The sequence below is a fragment of the Manacus candei genome, unplaced genomic scaffold (assembly GCF_025592945.1).
Source record: "Manacus candei isolate 608988 ecotype Guabito, Panama unplaced genomic scaffold, ASM2559294v1 h1tg000034l, whole genome shotgun sequence".
Lineage (NCBI taxonomy): Eukaryota > Metazoa > Chordata > Aves > Passeriformes > Pipridae > Manacus > Manacus candei.
Window position 1 is genome coordinate 4,661,952 of NW_026138082.1, and position 21,462 is coordinate 4,683,413.

Below are 21,462 nucleotides of genomic sequence, written 5' to 3' on the forward strand. Positions count from 1 at the left end.
CCAGGAACCACTATAAACACCAGTTTTGCTTTTGTTAATCCAGCTGCTCTTAGCGAAGTGTTATTCAAAATTAGTGTCCCTCATCTGAAAAGCTGAGGCAAATGTGCTTTAGTGTGCTGTGAGACAAGGGGCTGGGAGCTACCAGCCATTTGACACTGGCTCCCACCATCAATCCAAGATGATTAGAGGGATGGAACATCTCTCCTATGAGGAAAGGCTGAGAGAATTGGGTTTGTTCAGCCTGGAAAAGACACAGTTCGGGGGTGACTTAATTGCAACCTTCCAATAACTGAAGGGAACCTACAAGAAAGATGCAAGGATTTTTTTACAAGAGTATGCAATGATAGGGCAAGGGGGAATGTATTCAAACTACTGAGAGTAAGTTTAGATTAGATATTAGGAAGAAATTCTTTACTGTGAGGGTGGTGAGGCACTTGAGCAGGTTGCTCAGAGAAGTTGTTGATGCCTGACTCCTGGAGGTGTTCAAGGTCAGGTTGGATGGAGTTCTGAGAAACCTGGTCTAGTGAAAGTTGTCCCTGCCCACAGCAGGGGGCTTGGAATTAGATGATCTTTAAGATTCCTTACAAACTAAGCCATTCTATGATTTTAAGATTCCTTTCTGCATTAGTGACCATCACTGAAATCTTAAGAGCTCAAAAAAGACAGCTGTCACCGAAAGAAACTAGCAAGAACAAAGATAAAGGAAAAGGATGTTGCCCACGAGCACCATAGCTAAGCTGGAGAAGCCACCTGTGGACACTGCCCATGAGCCTTAGCTGCAAGCTTGCAGAAGAAGAAGTCTACTAAACAGTGTTAAATACAAGCTCTCTCTTGGTTACTGCCCAAGGCAGTGGACTAGCTGGACAAGTAGACTAATCTCTTACAGTATTTTTTACACTGTATTTATTGCACTATATAAAATGTACAGATAAAAATATATACCTTCAAAACATGTTATCATGACTCAGTAGCTACCTCATTATTTCTAATAAGTAGGCAGTAATTTTCCATAGCAAATTACATTAATTAGTAATATATTTGTAGCATTTAATCTCATTTACAATAATTAAAATAATAAAGTAATAGTGATTTAAAATAATCCGATTTCTAACAGTGAACTGCAAACTTGCATAAAAATAAACCACCTATTATGCAACTAATTAACTGGACACATTTGGAAACACAGGAATACCATATATGTATTTTCTTCTTAAAGTACTTAATTACATGAACTTAAAAAAATATAAGCATTTTCTCACCACTTTAAAAGCCCTTGCAGGTGCAGGTAATGAACTGGTTTCTTCCAAATACTTCTCCCAAGAAAAATGCTTAGCATGTGGATAATCTGGCACAGAAGAAATGTGACCAAAATTAAACACAGCAGTGCAAAAAAATAATGTCTAATTTACAGAGTGCCTAGCACTTTTATAATACTGTTCTGATTTATGGTCTGGACTTATAAAATAATTACAAGAAAGGCTCTCCTAAAGCGTCTTGGACACATTCACCATACAGGTCAAAAAAGCCAACAGCCTTCTAATACACAATACTGAGAAGTTATTGTACCCAATTGCTTTGGATATGGCAATATTCTCTGATTCCCTCACTAATATAAATAATGTGGACTGGAAAAATCTCTCCATTTAATTAAACAAATTCATTCAAGTAATAAACAGTCATCCACTGGCAAGGACAATCTAATCAGTGATAAGTTTGTACTACAGCTGAGCACACCTTACTACTTGTTACTCTTTTAGTGAGCTCTTTTTAACTAAATTTCTAAAGAAATACCCTGGACCTTTATGATAAGACTAATCTACAGAAGATGTTGCCTTTTTCAGCAAGTGTCGTGTTTATAAACACTTTATGCAAGAAACACAAAGATATCTTGGCAGGGCCTGTCCTTCACCTTTAGTCTGCACCAAAAGTTTAGCTTGAAGTTTACACATTATGATTCGCAATCTAGAAGAGAACAAAACCTATTTTAATTTGTTTTACAAGGGATTTAGCTGAATAATGGGCTGCAATAAACCTCCTGACAGACAGGCTGTTTATAACTTTTCAAGACTGCTGGCTATTAGAATTACTGCCAAAGTTGGTTTTAACCAAGTAAAATTTTCCATGTTCTCAGACCACAGATGCCAGTTAAGGGTTATTTAGATCATCCAGCCAGACACAACAGTCCTGGAAAACAGTGGTGGTCTCAAGTTTCATTCTAAGGAATACACTTCCATTCTTCTGTATTGTCTCTCTCAGTGTTTTCCTCCCTTCCAAAGACCCTTACAAGTTTGATTCCTTGATCAACCTTGACCACGTAGGGCAATTTTCTCATCAATCCGTTACCTTGCATATTCAGTTTGCATGAACATGTTTTTCTTATGCAACGGTTTCGCACACCTGGAATATGCTTTATCAGCATTTTTAGAATGTGAGTCTTAACAATAAGTGGATACAGTCAGCCAAAAACTTATTCAGATTTCAAGGGATATCTTTTGTGGATAGACATCTCTACTAAAGCAGTATACATTTGCATACTTAACACTTAACATCAGTTACACTTCTACTTTCAATATATTATGTCCTGTAAAAAAAAAATTTACAACTCTACAAATATTAATTTTTAATTGCAGAAAGAAAAAATTCAGGAGAGGTAACAGTAAGATTATTATAAGTTTTAACGATGTTAGCTGATTATAACCTCCTTAAATCTTTCAGATATGTCATAAGATACAAACCTGGTGGGGTGATGAGAGTTCTTTTATGTTCTTTACACCATCCAACAGGATGAATATGTGGGCTAGCTGCCTCACACCTGGAGGAGGGGGAGAAAAACAGGGTATGATAATGCAGTTCTTCAGACATTATCATGCTTTCAAAACTAAACATATAAGAGAGACTTAAGTTCCAAACAACCCTCGACACCTTCAACTTACACTTAAAACTGCAAACATAACTTCTTAAACTGCAAACATAACCTGCAGACATGAACACATTTAACACAGATATTACCACTTATACAAGCATTAGGCTTTATTTACAATTTCACTGGAAGATCAAAAAAATCAAGTCCTTTAAGTGTGTGGTAGATTTCCATTGAGAAGTTATAATGCTGGACCTGAAAAATTCACATATAGAGACTCTTGGTAGAATCATGTTGGCTGGTTGGAAGAACACAGTAATCCCTGTCCAAGACAGATGGAGTCTTGCAATGCTAAGACCAAAACTTTAAACCAAAAGCTTAAGTATCTTGATTAATGATCCAAGTTGTACCTGAAGACAGAGGGGAAAATCACACATAATTGCAATGCATGTCAATAACAAGCAAAAATTCAAAACTGTATTTTGAGTGGTTTAAATGGAGCTATAAATGATTTATTGTAACCCAGCAGCACATAAGCAAAGTCTGAAAAAAACTGTCAGGGAAAAAAAAAAGCATTTTAGGTCCCAAACTGCATGAAAGAATCCAAGACTGCAAACTGCTCTAAAAACACTGACCAAACTCTTTTACTTAAGGGGTTAACCATGTCCCATATTTACTGTCAAGCGCATCATTTGTATTAGTGCTGTTGTCTGTGGCATGCCACAAGAACCACAGAATACTAACAGAGGCAGAGTGAGATACACTTGATGTGTTGGCATCTGTCTGAAGCAAGGAGAGATCGCTCTCACCGTGCTCACTGAGTCACTTACACTGTGCGTAGAAGAAAGTTGGGTGCTGGCTATCAAGTTCTCTTACAAAAACAAAACAAGACACACACACTGGAAAAAAATAATGTATATAAAAGTAGATGAGAGTAAACCCGTTTAAGCCTTCTGTAATATTATATGTAGAACTATACATTCACGCTACATTTTGTTATATTATTTCATAACAATACATTTTGCACAATAGAACACACATTGTATATAATATATAATGTATAAACTATAATTATTATATTACTACTCAATATTATTAGGAATGGCAAAAAGACAGACTGATATACAGGAAAAGTAAAAAGCTATCAGACTCTGCTGTGAAACATGCATCATCCCTATGTCTGCAGTGATACTTAATGATTGTTTTTGAGTTGGCAAAACAATTAACCGGGCTTTTTTAATGAAGAACACAGCACTTATGTAGTCAGGATGACTAAGAAACATGATGCTAACATAAAAAGCCAGCATTATTCTGGATGGCACTGTACTACACCGTGCAAACATACTATTTGCCCCTGCAGATCTGCCCTTAAGGACCTCGCTTCTCTGAGGAGCCTGCCCCACCTAATTTCTTCTTTAGTTAGATAAATTCCATATTACAGAGCACTCTCTCTCTTTTTCACTATTTTCTATGCCTAAAGGTATTTCAGTAGCTGGCCTTAAATATTTCCATCTACACCTCCTCTCTCTCTTCTGGAGACCCCCATCAGCATTTTCACCTCTCTAGTGACCACAAACTCAATGTCCTACTCACTACAAGGACCCATCGAGACCAACAAACTGAAGCCTGAGTATGTGGAAGTAGCTAAGTCCTTCATTCCTGGTTCCTCAGGGAAGGATCATGAAACCAACCTTAAGTAGCCAACCAGTGGTCCAGACTGAAACACCATCTCCCCCTCCTGCTGTTTTCCAAACACTTCTCAAATATTTAATGAGAAAAGAAAAGCAGACAGCATCCATGCATGAAGACACTACTTCATACACAATAATAACTGCATAAAATACCTAAACACTCACGTTCCATTATCTATTTAATCCCTCTCTGAAGTCAATGTCTCCATCATTAGGCTGGAGAATAACAGATATTCTCTCCACTTTCCCTCAACCCAAGAGTTACTAATGCAAAATATCTGAACAGTGTGGATCTGCTCTCTCTGAGTGTTATAAGCATTATCTGTATCTACCCAGAAGGTATTAGCATGCTGGAAGTTTAAATTAAGTTCCCTTAATTAGCAATACTAATTTATATGTTTTTAAAATATCACATGCTGATAATCTGCAATACCTAAGAGGATGCAATAAACCATACATGACAGAAAAAGGAGTTAAAGGTAAATTAGCAGGCACTCTACCATCTTAAGGGTCAGATTAAATGTGAGGTCTGTAGATCTTGAACACAAACATATTTTAAGGCTTGCAAAAGGAAACACACCACAGAAAAGACTGTAGACTGAATGCTGGGCTATTACCACATTAGAGTTTTAAACCCAGGCTGCATAAAAGAAAAATGAAGGAGAACTACATGGAATAACACTTTTTTTTTTTCTCTGAAAAGTACTTTTACAAGATGCCTAAAATTCAGTATGGATATACTTCAACAACAGAAATGCAGGTTGGGTGTCTCAGAACGTTGTCTCACAACAAGTACTTCTCTAACCTTCTACCTAAAAAGAGTCAAACACTAATGATGAAAAATACTGGCCAATGTAATACAATTATCTTGTGGCTATATGTATGAAACAGTTCCACTAGTATTTCTTTGTAATGATGCCAAACAGAAAATTCCTAGCAGAAGACACCTTGAAATCTACCTTTGATAGAGTCTGTAATGGCTCTGACAATAGCTAAGGATTCAACTTAGTTCAAGAATACCAACCTTTTTTCCTATTACACTACATAAAGCTATGCTGTATGTATTCATAGTATCACACCAGGTACTCTCTACATCACTGAACTTGCCATTAGCAAAAAAGTAGCAAAGGAAGCAAAAGAACTTTTGTGATAATCTTGTACTGTTAAAACTCAGCACCTGACTCCTAGAAACGGTTTGCCCCAAACAAATAAGAGGAAAAAGGTGAGTGCTTCATGCTCCTTCCGGTCTCTTCTAGTCTCATTACAGTAGCTAAAAAGAAAAGCAACAAGCCTGTGGGGCAGCACTTCTCTCTTCGATCCCTCTCAAGTCAGAGTTTTACATGGGTAAGGTATGCTTCTGCACTGAGAAGGCATACCCTCTTACTTCCTAAAATGTTTTGGAGTAAAGTCCACAAATGCTTTTCAAAAGTCTCCTGAGTTAAATTTGGGAACAAGACCGGTGCTCGTGAGTCACTATGGTATCATCAGTATTATACTTAAAATAACTAGGTAGAAATGTAAAAACACTTACCAGGACAAACCTTCTAAATGCATTTGTTTTGGTTTGCTTTTTCAAGTATAGTTTCAATACAAATTTTAATAAAATTCTGAAACGTGAATGCCACTGCACACACTTCTTGCCTTGAAGATTCAAGAAGAAAATGACCAAGGTATGTAGCAATTAAAGATGCACTCCTGGAAGATGCTCTGACATTACAGCAATGGGTTTGAACACAGAATACAAAGCAACATGTGCTACAATATCATTGCACAATATCACTACAAAACATGCCCTAATTTTGATTTGCTTTAAAACAAAACCCCAGTCATTACAGATAAACCTATATGAAGTTTCTAGAACCACACTGGCCTCAGGAAAAAAAAAACCCAAAACTGTTCCAGCAAAAACAGATCATACAGTTCATCCTCACCTACTGATTTCATATAGTCTTTTAGCTTCTAACAGTTCATTTAATGACAGAAAGTAGAGATCAGTAAAAGTCACATACAATTTAAAGTAGAACTATTATGCTTTAATGTGTGTTACTAAATGGACATAACATTTGAAGAAAAACAACAGTCTATCAGACTAAGCCCAAGTCTTGTCAACTGGAATGCTAAGGGCTATGCTGACCTTTCTCAATCAATTTGTAATATCCCACAGCTTTTTATTTCCTTTGTTCCAAAACAGAAGGCAGATCACCCAGCTCACACGCTTCATAAAACACAATTATCCACAAATTGGGAGGATGCTTGCTAGGCCAAAAAAGGTTGCCAACACTCACAGGAGCTGAAGGATTTTGCACCTCCAAACCTACCTAACCCTGGACCACAGCAGAGCACCAACACCATCTCCCGCCAGTGGAGAGGTGACAAACGCACGCTCAACTAATGAAACAAGATTACAATGTCCACACCACTTGTGAACCATTCTTTCTGTTGTGTGAGAACATGCAGACAGAAAAAGGTATCTATTATCCATATGGGAAACTGAAGCTAATCCAGGAAGCTTGAAGTGGAGCCAAAAGTAGCAGAGTGTGCCAGCTGAATCTGTAAGAGAGCTATGCAGAGGGACAGAACAAGTGACAGCTTGCTGAGTTATGGACATCTTAACTGCAGAAAAAACCTCAAAGCAGGTAAGAGCTACATAATGTAAAAGGCCAGGAAGGAGTTCTGCAATAAGGAAAACTGAGGGCAGCTGACAACATGACCCCCTGGTGCATGCACTACTTTGCATGAAAGGAACATGTGTGCAGTTCAACAGTCCTTAACTCACAGCAGGAGAGCATATCCCAATGGGAAACTCACACATGGAAAAAGACTTAGTATTTTTCTATTGATCACTTTCAGCTCTGTTAATTTTTCCCCAAAATCTGTTCTATATAAACAGTTCATTATAACTAGATCAAGAGAGATGGATAATAATGGTAGCTGTTGAAAAAGTTAATAGGCAATTATTTTAGAAAAATATTTTCCAAAATAGGTCTCCACATGAAGTTCTGGACAGACTTTTTCACTAAATAGTCAGCATTTCCTTTACAATAAACTGTATGTGTCATACTCATTTTCTGTTTTGAAATAACTTATGATTTTCCCTTTTGGGGAAACAAACCCTTTGATATTTTGATTTTCACTTTATTAAATGTAGATACAATCCATAATGCAAATGTTAACTATAAAAAAAACACTCAGACACATGCCCCATACAACCATAAATAACAATATGCCCTCAAGAATCATTCAAGTTCTTGATTGTGAGATGTTAGTCATTGAACTGTGCATAAAAAAAAAAAAAGAAAAATGTAAAACTCATCCTGCAGCCCCATCTAGTGCATAACTGAGAATACTTCATCACTGGCAAGTATAAAACTGGTATTATTTTATGTCATGACTTCCCAAAACATGGTCCATGAGGTTATGGCATGCATCCAGAAGTGGTATAGCAACATTACCATATTTTCTATTTAATGTCTGCCAAGACAGCTGCATGGTAATTTGCATAAAATTTTAGAGCTTCAGGGTCAGAAAATGGTTCATTATCTATTTAAATCATTAAAAGCACGCACCATGACTCATGGTTCTATAAGATTGTTTTACCTTCTTTTTGACATAATATAACCCCTTGAAAAAGGCTGTTCCTTTCAAAGACAGAGTGGAGCACATTAATTATCTAAAAAATGAAACAAGCAGAGCACAACTTTTAAGGACTTGGCTGTTAGCAAAGTAGTAAATACTGGTGGAGAACAAGGCTGGCCTCTTAGTCTCACACCAAAATCCAGTATGTTCCAAAACTCAGACTGACCAGAAAATGGTTCAGAAAATCAAAAGCTAATTTGTTTTCATGAGACACTTTGGAAAATCATTTTTCTATGCAAGACAGACAGGAACAGAGCAATGAGTGACACATAGCCCATCATATTTTCTCATACTCCTGGTAAACTGATCCCAAAAGCTGACTGCACCACCTTCTCTGGACGGGAAGTTCAAACCAAGACAAGGATGAGTGAGGGCAGCCAAAGCCCTATGACACAGCAGGTTTGGGCTGCAGCATGTCCAGCAAGAGCCATCGCTCCACTTCTCCTGTGGGCAAGCAGCAACAAGCTAGCACAGGCTGACCTCTTTCAAAAGCTCTGGCTGTGTTTGGATTTGGTCACAAAAAAAATTAGGAAGCTGAGGCAACAAAGATCTGTGAGTAAGCAAAACTGGCGTAAGAGAATCGAGGAATATAGGATGGATCTATAGTTGATTCATACTTCTGATATACTCAAAGATTCCCAATGCTATTTCCAGATTCAAATACCAATAAGAAAATTCGGAAGTTCCATTCAGAGGGATGTTTCTGGTTTTTAAAGAAATATTACCTGTTTCATCAAAAGAGATGGGACAGATGGAAACAACCTGAAGGCTTGTGTCGTATAGGTCAAAATTCTCCTTTGAGAAGTAAAGTCTTACATTTGACAATTTTGTTCACTTTTCTTCCATCTAAAAGCCACTATTCAAAGGAAAACTTAATAGGATTTATAATACACTGGAAGTATCATGATAGTGCATTAAAGAGCTGGTGTAAAGACTAATTCTAACCAGACTACTTATTTTCAACCAATAATGTATTTTCTAATGCTCAGAAAAATAGTAAGGAAGAGTATCTTCAGGCTGAAAGCCTAAAGCCTAAGTAAGCTTAGGTGATGGTTAGATTTTTGTTGCCTGAAGTCCAGTAAAATCAGTCCAAGAACAGGAAGGGTTTCTGTAACCTCAATGAAACCGTTTAATCTACTCTAAATAAATCACAAAAGGTATAGAGGAAAAAAAAAGGTTTTTGTTTAAAAAGAACCAACATACAGTAAATACATTTTTCACCTTCATTATAATTCTGAGGTTGAAAATTATATGCAGGTGCAGGGAAACTGTGAGGCTCTGCACTAGGTAATCTCAAAAAATCTTTTTGGTTTTAGTTACAGACAGCAGTTGATAGACATGACATTTATGCATCTAAGATATCTTAAGGCCCCAACAAACCTGGTATCTAAAATTAAAAATGTAAGTGGGATGTATTGAGATTGCATTTTCGCACACTCTGTTGGTTGGACATTCCACTGCTACTTTCATTTGCTGTTCTTTTCTCCCATTTTCTTTCCTTCTTCCTCTATTCACTCTTGTCCTCAAGCCCATCAATGCAGAGGTAGGCCACACTACTCCATGCACAGTACTTCCAGTAGCATCTTCTTGCCACTTCTTGTGTTTTACAATTTCATCAAAAGATCAAAACTTAAGTTTGACTTCAGTTCCAATAATTTCTCAAAACCTAGAGGAAAATCTATAGATTTTCCACTTCAATTTTCCCTCATCCTTTAAGAGGATATTATTTCACGTATTCTACATATGAAATTCAGAAAACCCAGTTCAGAATACTATAACTGCAAAAATGTAAAGCCTGGTTATGTACTTAAAAACTGCTTTTCCATCTCCTGAGAAGATTAGTGGACAAAATTCCTGCTGATATTGGTACATTAACAAGCCTGAAATTCAGCGTATGTCTGCTATATACAGTGCACTATTTTAGAGAGATATCAATGCCACCTCTGAACAAACTACAGTTATATTGCATTGTGTTTCCCCTAAAAGCCTTGCCAACTGCCATTTTAATTATTAATTAAGGGCATAACATATTTTAGTGAACGTTCAAATATCAGGAAATTCAGAGTACCTTTTCCCAGTCCCCAGTTTCTTGATGCTTTGTAGAAGAAATGTATGTTCTGTGTTACTTCTTCATGGAAATAATTACTAATCTTTCTGGTCTTTGACTCATATGGTCTATTATCTCAATATTCAGTTCTTGACTTCACTGAAATGTCTGTTCACCACTGCTTCAATAATGCAGTCATACTACAGTTGATTTGTCACGCAGGGCACACAATTATTATTTCAAGAGATGGACTCACAAAGTTTTGAAGCTATGTAATAGTCTTGTGCCATTTTCATTGACACAGTGCCTAAGCAGTCATCAAATACAGATGAAGAAAATTTCCTTCATTGATTTTTACAGGCTCAGCTATACAATTAAGTTGCCACTGATGAACCCCAGACATAGGCTTACAATGCTCTACCTGTTCTGCAGTGAGTTACTCTTCAAAGACTGTAAGATATACTACATTGCTCTAAATTATCTGCTAAATGAAGAACCAAGTGCAAATACAAACCTGCACTGTGACAGTCTAAATCTACTCCATTATCTTTATGCTCCTAGTATGTCCTTCTCCATCCACTGACTTTTCTGTATAGATACACAGAGCCCCTCTACCATCCAACATGCAGAAATGTCATCCCTAACACAAGTCAGGATAGCAGGATCCCAGTTTTCAGAAGAATGCAGAACACAGAACCAGGTTTTGCCACTATTCTGATGCCTTATGGAAGATGACTAAGGTTCAGTTTCAACAACATAAGTAAATGAAGAACCTTATGAATAAATGCAGCCTTTCTTTAAATTTACAACTATATGTAAAACTAATTCCAAGTACAACTACATTATCATAGTGCATATTCTGCATTGAAAATATCAGCCTCGGAGATAATATGTAACTGAAATAAGAAATCAATCCACAACTCCAGATGCAGCAGCACACATGAAGCTTCATTTAAGACAATCTCAGCATTTTTTACATGCAACTTGACATGGGACATTTAATTCCTTCAGTCTGCCACTGAGACATACTTTGGTGGCCATAATTACAAATCTAGCAAAAGTTGGTATGGTAACTGTTTCGACAGTCTGGAAAGTATCACAGTGCTCAAAGCTAACACATTTCTGATAGGTCTCACTAGGATACAAAACAAAAACATCATACCAGTAGTCATAACTCTCATCCCAGTTGTCAAAATGAACCAGAAAACGATTGTCCACCATGTCTGTTACCGTAGCAACACAAATGAAAGTCGGGTTCTTCTTGTCTACAGCTTCCAGCTTCATCCCCACTCGAAATCCCGATGGGATCACTGTCTACATGGAGAAAGACATTTAATTGAAGATAAATACTATAAATCTAGAAATCTCCTCAGTGTCCACAATCAATATATTCATGTCATTTCTAAGTTTCCCAATTAGCTGTTCCAACAGTGGCAGCAGCCTAATTAGCTGACATGAGAGATGCTCAAACACAAAGACCTGCGGTTTATGAAAACGAAAGTCCTGAATGTGCTGCTAAAATTAAATGCATTAGTTTTAACTCTGCCTTAGATACTCTCTCTGAAAGACCATGGTTGTTGCACAACACATGGTGCAAGACCCATCTTAAATTTAATTTAAGATATTGTTTTAGAATGTACTGGAAGTTTAAATGGATAAGTCAAAAAGTAATGAATCAGAATTGCAGAGGTCAGCTGTAGTGGAGATTGTTATTGAATTTGTTGTAGATGTTTTTCTTAAATTTCAGGTCTCAAGTCTGCCATCACTGAAATGTGCTATGAGTCTCTACTACACACATGAGCAAACCAGGAACTTTACACACCTTAGTTACAAGTGAGTACTTACTGCATTCTGGTTTTCAAACAGTGATTTAGGAGCAGCTTGAGCCTTGCATGCCTTCAGGTAGGAAGGCCAGCTGAATTCTTCTTCCTTATAACCTACATGAAGGTCATAAAACAAGGAAAAGAAATGACAGGTATGAGACACTAGGTGCATGTATCAGTAAGAAATCAATTTTTTACTACAGTCTTCTTCCCTTTGAACAAACATCTCCAAGCAGCACAGGCTACAAGCCACCTCTTTGTCTCTCCCCAGGAAAACTGCACCTTACCTGCCTTGCAGGTACCAACTAACTTCCTTTTGGTGATCTGACTGACACACACGAAGGCATTTCCCAGCTTCTTTTCAGTCTGTTGCTTCTACTTCAGAAACAGCAAAAGACCTACAGATCCCAAAGCCCTCTCCTCTATGCCAGTCAGTCCAATAAAAACACCACCTCCTCCTCCAGACTTTGCCCTACTACATCCTCAGGCTATCACCAATACAGCGCAATCAGTATTAGCTTTAATACAAACCCCCTAGGTTACATCAAAACAGTTGCTTACACAATCAATGCTCCTTATGTATTCACAGCATAAACTGTCCTCTGCATAGACTCCATGCATTTTTTATTCTGTGTATACAGCACTTGGAAAGAAATCTAAGTTTCTGTTGATGGAATGCCTCTTTTAGTTTCTTAGGGGGAAAAAACCCACAAGCAATTCATAATATATTGATCTGTATAAAACAATCTACAAGAAACCATTTGTAGTTCTAATCCACAAAACAATGCCAAGAATCAGGAGCAAACAGACTCCCTTCTTCATTCTTTTGTTACAAAAAAGTTATAGAAACATCTACTTTAGTCAATATGTTACAATCCAGTAAAGCAAGATCAAAACCACAACAAATTTCAGTGACTGACTGCCTTTACCAAAATGTGTCACCTCTTGACTATTTGAAGTATTACTCAAATATGCCAGAGACAACTGCTCTGTTTAACCTGAGAATCTCGTATTACCCAAGGAACCATCTGCCACTCTTACCTTTTTTTCTCACTACTGATCTATTCATTCCTCTTTTTGTCTTTATTTCAAACTTACTCTTTGTGGAAAGAGCAGTCTTTATTAGTCTGTGCCAACACATGTACAGTAATGGTGATCAATATCCAATAACAAAAATGTACTAAGACCTTCCACTAAAGGCTTCTCAGTTGCTTGTGAGACCTCAGTTTAAGCATATGTGTCACCAATATGCTGCAATTTTACTTGCAATAAGCATTCATTTGGGGTCTAGGTTTGTTGCTCAATTTTTTTTCCTAATGCTTTATAAATTACTCTTATGGTGCATTTTGTTTTCTTGGTTTCTCTGAATTTCCATTGAACAAAAAAGGTAGGATTTTGACCTTGAAATTTTAGGCAAGACTTAGTGTTTAATTTGCCATTTTCAAATACTCTTGACTAAATAAACCATAACATTCCTGCCCCCCCAAAATTACAGCATTACACAGGTAGACTCGATCTCAGAACTGTGTAAAACTAAACAATACCTTTAGGTGGATGAAGCTTGTGACCTGTTTTTTCACACCATCCAACAGGATGAATATCTGACGAATCAGCGTTCACCCAGAAATCGTAACAATCTGGGTATCCATCAAAATGGAGTCGTATTCTGTAGCCACAAACCTAAATGCAATAATTGAAAACATAAGACACTATGTTTTAACATGGTCGCCCTACATATAACAGTTTCTGTTCAATATTATGTATAATCACTGTGTGTTTTCAGTCAGCTTTTTACTTCTGCTCAATCCAGCACTGGACTGTAATAAATTCATTTAATAAAAAGGAAAGAATGAAAAGACAAAGCTATTCTCAGTCTGAGTGCATCCTCTTCTGGTCAAAAGAATTAACTAAAAGCCATTAGTGTTCAAAAACTTGAAAATGGTTCAATCCAGCATTAGAATAAAAGATAAACCCCACAGAAGAGCATGATACAGCCATGGACAAACTGCAGATAACGACATTCCCAAGCTATCACGATTAACCAATATACAAGGGAGCACTGAACAACAACAGTGTTTGAGAGGCTCTCCAGAGAGATACTGAAAACTGTAACTAAAGATGAGAAGTCAGTGGAGGTATCCCTCAGAACTTTGTTATTCCATGCAGTAGTAAGTCAACTACTGAGAGGAAGAGAAAAACAGGACACAATACTCTCTCTGTACAAAAGTTCTCTATATCTGCTTGAGTGCCAAATGCCATAAATTTACTGCAGTCATCAGTGAAAATCTCTTGACATTAAGGTCATCCTATCTTATACTTAATTTGTATTCTGACATAACTTTCAGTTTGCCATCTCATAATTCTGTGGAATTCAAGTGGAATTCAGGCAATCCTACTGTAAAACATGACCCATCACCTAGTACTGAGCACAGGGTATGTAGGGAATACTCAACCACTGACACACCATCTGCAAGAAAATGAAAGAGATATCCACAGAAATGGGATATGACTACAGGCCATGAAGAGATCCTGAAACAGGAACACAAAAGCCTAGACTATTAAAATATAAACTGCAAAATTACAGCTGCCTAGAATAACAGTGATACAGAGCAAAGTACCTACCTGTTTTCTGTTTCCCCATTTTAATTCACAAAACAAATCCAGAAACTCGGTAAAACTATGTAAAAACTAAAGTAAGGTATGTTTGAAAGATATACAAAATGTACCTGAGAAACAGGTTCTCTATCAAAAGTAAAGAAGTTATTTATTAGAAAAACTATTTCATAAACCACAGTAAAAAGAAAAACTGAGTTTGTATTTTATGTTAACTTGCATAGGTTACCAATACAGGCAATTTTTGAAGCCATCAGTCTGAAAAAGCACAACAGCAACACAAGAAATTATTTATTTGTGTCAGTGAATGGACCAACTGTAAACACTATCAAACTTCTATAAAACTGCTATATATCAGTTGTCATACTTGGGGGGGGTTAATTTATTTTCCCTTTTAAATACAGATTTAAACTACAGGATTACAGATAAACCCACACATCATCCAACTAGTCTAATACTGTTTTCTCTAGTTGTCTATGTTAAACATATGTAAATAGTCACTGCTGCATTGGCACTGGATTCTGCATATTCTTTGTATGTCTGTCAGGCAGAATTAATACAGCATTATTAATTTAAAAGCCATTTTCCTACATACGGTTTTTCTTAGATAAGAGTGAGCATTTTCATTTCTGTCTCTTCTGTAATCCTGCTCCATAGCAGTTTGCAACCTCTACTTACCTCAGCCACTGTGAGAACACAGTATATCGACTGGTGCTCGGGATCCACACCCTCCAGCTTCATCCCTACTTTGAATCCATTTTTGTTGTATGGGAAAGACTGATACTGCAATGGAAAAAGAACAGTTTCAGTACTTCTGAAAGTACCAGAGACAAAGAATATCTTCATAAGGAATAGAACAATGATTATTTATTATTCATGTTTCCGAGTGAACTAATAAATCACTCAAAGTTTCGCATTTTCAAAAATGCAGAGCAGAAAAGAGAAATTGATGACTGTTTGAAAAACACATTGATACTAGAATGACTTGAAACTTGAGAATATGTAAGAAAATTAGAATCAGCAAAAGGGCTAGTCAAGAGAAAGATGATGACATGATTTGTCTTCAATTTTTTTCATTAATTGTCAATAAAACCTTTTAACAATTTAATTTTTTATTTTTCAGCCTGTACAGTGACACTGACCCCTTCCTGGTAGACATCATTCCTATAATAATCACAGCAATGATGCTGTATTGCCTTTTCCACATTTCAGGCCACGAAAGATGAACTGAAAGGCAGAAATATGAAACACAGTATACAGAGATGGCCTATTTGATGTCCTTTATATGTTGAATACAGACTAGTTTTCCAGGAGTATTTCTGCATCATAGGAACATGACTACCCTTACATCATATTACAGAGAACCCAGCAGAACATCTTTCAAAAAACAGAAAGTGAAAACAAGGCTAAAAATTGATGTTTTCAATCAGAAGGCCTCAGTATCCCTCTGGTAAAGGTGAAGGAAGGTAGTAAATATTAAGGTTAAATTGGAGGGAATAACAGAAAAAAAAAATGACCATAACTTAAGACAGTTTTCCACAGGTTTGCAAATTCACAACCAAACAGTTTTTATGTCTCAAATGGTTACAGAAAAAAAACACAGAGAAGCATCCTAAATGTTTCCCCTTCCTTCTGTTCCTGCCTAAAAGCTACACATTCTCCCCAGACGACTGCAGCATCTCTTCAGTTAATGGGAAGAGAAGGATACCAAGGGAGGTAGTCAGAGAGGTATCACCAGTATTTGGTGGCTTTGGGTGCTACTGATACAGCTGAATAATAAACCCAGGAAAAAAAAATGCAATGCATGGAACAAGAGCGGGAATATGCAGTCAAGGGGAAGGGAAATGGAGAACCAAACCAGTTTAAACTGACCTGCAGTGGCCAGCTAATAGATGTTTAACCACAGCTCTAAGTCCCTGTCTAAAAACAGCTTAGAACATCTGGTAGACCAGAGTTAAGGGATCAGAGTACCTGTCTGCAGTACACGCATTTGAAAAGTTATTTCATCCTAACATCACCACATTTAATATTTTAATTATCAATGAAAGTTTAATGAAGTTACATTATGCATAATTCTAGATACTTCCTCAAAAGGAAGGTATCAAAAGGAGAATTTTTCTTAAAAACAATAAACTGATATAATAAATTCAACACAGTCCATACTGTTGCACAGACTTCCAGCTAATGACATCTACATAATAAATAGTTTACAGATAAAAAAATGTCAGTGGAAAACTGAAATGCTAGAAATATTGACACACTGAGGAATACTGCTCAAAAATATAATGGAAAGTTTTCAAAAGCAAGTGCAAGTAAAATTATAGAGATTAAAAAGTCACACATCTATTATTTCACTTCTATAATAAACATTACTGTACAAACTGTACAAAATTCTGCAAAAAATACACTAAAATTTAAGCAATTAAACACATGTATTTCCTGAAATTTAAGACATGAATTATTTACTATTCTTCCTATTGCCAAATCTATAACTTCTAGTTTGGTTTCTGTTACAGCCAAATTAACAGGTAACTTTTAGAAGACTAATAACCTTAATACTATTTAACAGATTTCAATTTTTTGCACAATTCTCAATACGTCACCAAAAGTAAAGCTATGATAAACTTAATAATCACACATTATTTTTACAACAAACATTTAAAGATATTTTGTTCAGGAGGGATACAAAAAGCAAGTAAGATGAAAGGTTAAAGTCAACAAATGAGCAGATGGCACACTGAGGAACAGAAGGGTCAATAATTTTGCTTTAATGGCGTAACCACAGCTTGTCAGACACAGCTTAGAAATTACTCTAAGTACCAGGAAGTGGCAGGGACTCTCCATCATCCTGACCATTTCTAACTAAGGTTACGAAAAACACAGCGAAAAGTACCACTTCTGAACTGGAAAAAACAAAAAGAAAAAAAAGAGTAATTCTCACAATGAACACAGAAATAAAAGGATTCAAAATCATTTCGTTTGGGTTTTTTTAACGTTTCTGTACCTGTGGCTTGCTTGTTCATCTCTAAAATGGAGAAATATTTCCAGACCACTTCTGGGTGTTGTTAAGAACTCTCTTTCTGCTACAGGTTTTAAATACCACACACTAAATCAAACCCTTGCATTACTCAGGGGCTAAAGACTTTGAAAGAAAATACTAAATAAGATGCACTGAACGAGAAAGGTACATGGTGGAGAAAAGTACAGGAGACATTGCGTAACTCCAGACTTTACCACCATGTGCAGTGCCCTGAAAGGTTGGTGTGTTGCTATAGCATTTCATGAACTTCAGACAGGCAGAGCAATGCTTTATAAATATACCTTCCCACTAAGACACTCATTATTTGTTCTCTTGTTAATTTTCAAACCAGTACATAGCACAAGGGGATACAACCAAGGATGGTTAGGGAACTGTTGCTCTCGCACATACAAATCTATGGGTTCTGCACAATGCAATCCTAGTTCTTCACTTTTCGAACACAATAACATCTGAAAATGCCAATTGAAGGTCAGCATCACATGCATATGTAAGCTGAAAAGCTAATTCCCAAACAAAAGATTTAACAGTTGAAGTATGAAGCCTACAGAAAGAAATGGATGCAAGAAACAGACTACAAGTAAGAACAGAATTATCAAAAAAAACAACACATAGCAGCAGTACAGTAGCTGAGACACATTCACATTTCCCCCGGTTTTGTAAGAGAAGATAATAGCATGGAAACTTTGTGGATTTGCACACAGAGCTCTCTTCCAAGTAAGAAAGAAAGCAACAGCAAAAGCACTGAAATGACAAATGAGAAAGACTGCCATAGCAGGCAAAGGACAAGCAAGAGATGATGATGTGACATCCAATCAGATGGCAGGCAAAACGGGAACAAGACAAACTAACATCTGATGTAGTAACAAAATATGTCAGCAGGAGCTGCAAAAAAGACAGGTGATGTAATTGAAGCAACAAGCCAAAAGATGATCTTTACACCAGCTTTCTAAATATATTTAAAGAACATTATATGGCATGAAAAAGTGTGGGTATGCATCAGATTTTTAGCTTTAGAGATTAGAAGGAAAGGCTAGCACTTGCAGATTTTGGAAAAGCATCTCCTTTCCACAGTCTGATTTGACAGCATTCACCTACAACAACAGAATTCTCTGAAAAAGAAGAGAAAGATAACTACTTTCATATTTCCCACTCTCTTGATGATTGCTGATGGACAGCATTACTTTATCATTTGGGTTTTCCTCCACAGAAATGTAAAATCTTCAAATTATTTTTGTTTATTGATTTCCTAGAAATTTTACAATCTTAGTTGCTTGACTGACTTAAACTTCAGAAGGTCATACCTCTTTAAAAAGCTTAGTAGGTACTGCAATGGCCCTTTCTTCCTCCAGATAGGATGCCCAACACCATGCTTGCCTTCCTTTAGAGGGTACAGCTGTAAAGAAGCACACAACAGTGAAATAATTCTGTAACTGTTAATGTCTCAAGGAAAAAAACCCCACAACACTTTGAAGTATCAAATCTACATTTTATTAAATGCACTCATGGTGTTGCTCAGGACTTATTTGAGAAAAAGAAGTAGCTCTGCAAGTTTAAAGGCATCAGGAACATGAAGGTTCCTGGTTTGTCCAGAAATGTTTCCAGCAGTTCAAACCTTGATTAGTAACAAGAAAAAGCACCTACAGGTGACACGTAAAACTTACCAAGTCCAGCCTCAACTCCTTTTCATTACTGATATTAAGAAGCACTAACGTACACAATTTACAAATGTGTGAAAAGATCGGTTCAAATCACAAAATATCTCAATCTTTTAATTTTTTTTTCCCCAAGAATTTCTTTTACTGGAAAGCTTTTTCAACTGGATAGCACGCATAACATGGTTTTTTATCACAGTTGAAACACCCCGTTCTTTAACAGTATTCACAATGTTTCTAACTTACTCCATCACTTTGTAGTTTGATGTTTTTGGGTGGAGAGGCAGTTCCAAGCCATCAGAACTGTCACCACTGCTTTTTCCCCCCATCATGTAATTAGCACATGTCAGAAACCTCCAGTTTCAGGTTTGCTCATATAGTGTGAACACTTGCATACGCTTGCACAGTAATTGTAATATTGTCTACAGTCCAGCTTAATATTGGCTACAGTCACATCAGTGAGTAACAGTTTTCAGGTCTTGAAAACAAGGCACTAACTGCACCTGCAATAGCGAGGAACTTCAAAAACAGATGGCCTGTGAGGCTGGCCATGTATGTATCTATGTTCATACACTTCCACTCCGCTTTACTGATCTTCACCTAAAATGCCTCCTCTGCATATGCAGCTCAGCATTTCAGACCATAAGCTCACGCTGCCAGTAGGATTCATCACAGTTCACACTATGATTCTGGCTTGATCCAGATTGTAGGCTACTCATGAGAGAAATAAATCCCTGAAGTAACAGTCTGGCTAAGTATTTTTATTATTAAAACATGAACCATAACAATAGTGATGCCAAACTCTTCAGAAGAAATCTTATAACATAACCAAAAGATAAGAAATTTCAGAACGACAGCAATCGCTCAACACTATTAGAGTACATTCATCTTATTTGGGATTTACCCAGTTTTTATCTATTCTATGTAAGAGATTAGTGGCTCAGCACAATACCACAGTTTCATAGTTGGTTCTGAATACAAATTGGTCTTTTTTACCATATCTCTTGTGCTGAACTGGTATTTTCCCAAATAGAAATAAAAAAACCTGAACACGACAGAAGAAATCTGTACAGATCATTCTGTCAGTGAACAGCAGTGATTTCCACAGAGCATCAGCTCTGTGCTTGTGTCTCACACACTTCTTATCTCTTCAGCCTTGAAAACAACTGTAGAAATAACATTTCAAGAGTGATTCTACCTTGGGAGGGGGATTTTCCATAACTTTTTTTGTTGCATCTTCAATCAGTATTTCATCTGCCTAATGTGCATCAGAGCTACTTGGAGCTCTGCTGATTAGTGGCCCGGCAACTTCTGTGAATATCTCCCCTCTACCATAAGAAACACTCTGGAGGGTAAGATGTCAGTCTGTGGTTAGTGTACCACTGAGGTATCATAGCAGCTCATTCTCCAATTTTTCCTAAAACTATCTGTCATACAATTAGCTTGAAAAAACAGTACTAATTTAAAATATGTTTTATAATGCTGGTTGATGCAGTGTACATCTCTTTGGACTGATTATAGCAATTATTCCTAAACAGTTCCACAAATGTGTCTATTTCCAGCACATACTGAAGATGCAAAACTGATCCCCAAGGAAACAAAAGTAAACTTCCACTTCTGCTTGATACATGTCTTTCAACATCTGGAAACTCAATGGGGTTGATTTCTTTTAATACTGTCACCCTCTAGAGGGATGAAAAAACCAAACCTAAAATGTACATCAACTGCATTTACACTTACTATATCCTTCTCAATGCTGTCTTAAAATTTAATTGCCATAAATAACACACTGGCACTCTCTTTTTACAGAACTGAAAAAAAAGTATTAAATAGGGAATATAAATTCAGTGAAACAATGCTGGTAATTCACAATAAGAGATAAGTATTACCTAAAGAATTGATAATTTTTGTTTCATAATCTAACTTACTTTGTTTCAAAACTGTTATTTCCCCTTTTCTTTTTCTCCTGGCTCTCTGTGAGACTCTCAAGATCCTTCCTTCAGGTTTGTCCTCCTAAATTAGAAAAAAAAAAAAAAAAAAAGAGTACAGTAACCCCATTAGTTTAGAAGGCTAGGTACAATAAAACTCGAGACACCAAAG

At 36.7% G+C, this 21,462-nt stretch overlaps 1 protein-coding gene across 7 annotated transcripts in view; it reads right to left on the bottom strand.

The window, feature by feature from the left end:
* L3MBTL3 (L3MBTL histone methyl-lysine binding protein 3) overlaps positions 1-21,462 on the bottom strand; it is a 78,218-nt gene that overhangs the window by 29,396 nt on the left and 27,360 nt on the right. For all 7 annotated transcript variants that reach the window (XM_051792331.1, XM_051792332.1, XM_051792335.1 and 4 more), the window contains 8 exons: positions 21,291-21,375; positions 19,012-19,103; positions 15,349-15,453; positions 13,602-13,737; positions 12,080-12,171; positions 11,397-11,548; positions 2,736-2,812; positions 1,260-1,345 (listed from right to left, as the gene is read on the bottom strand). In XM_051792331.1, coding sequence (XP_051648291.1) covers positions 1,260-1,345; positions 2,736-2,812; positions 11,397-11,548; positions 12,080-12,171; positions 13,602-13,737; positions 15,349-15,453; positions 19,012-19,103; positions 21,291-21,375 — 825 coding nt within the window. The remainder of the gene's footprint in view (positions 1-1,259; positions 1,346-2,735; positions 2,813-11,396; positions 11,549-12,079; positions 12,172-13,601; positions 13,738-15,348; positions 15,454-19,011; positions 19,104-21,290; positions 21,376-21,462) is intronic.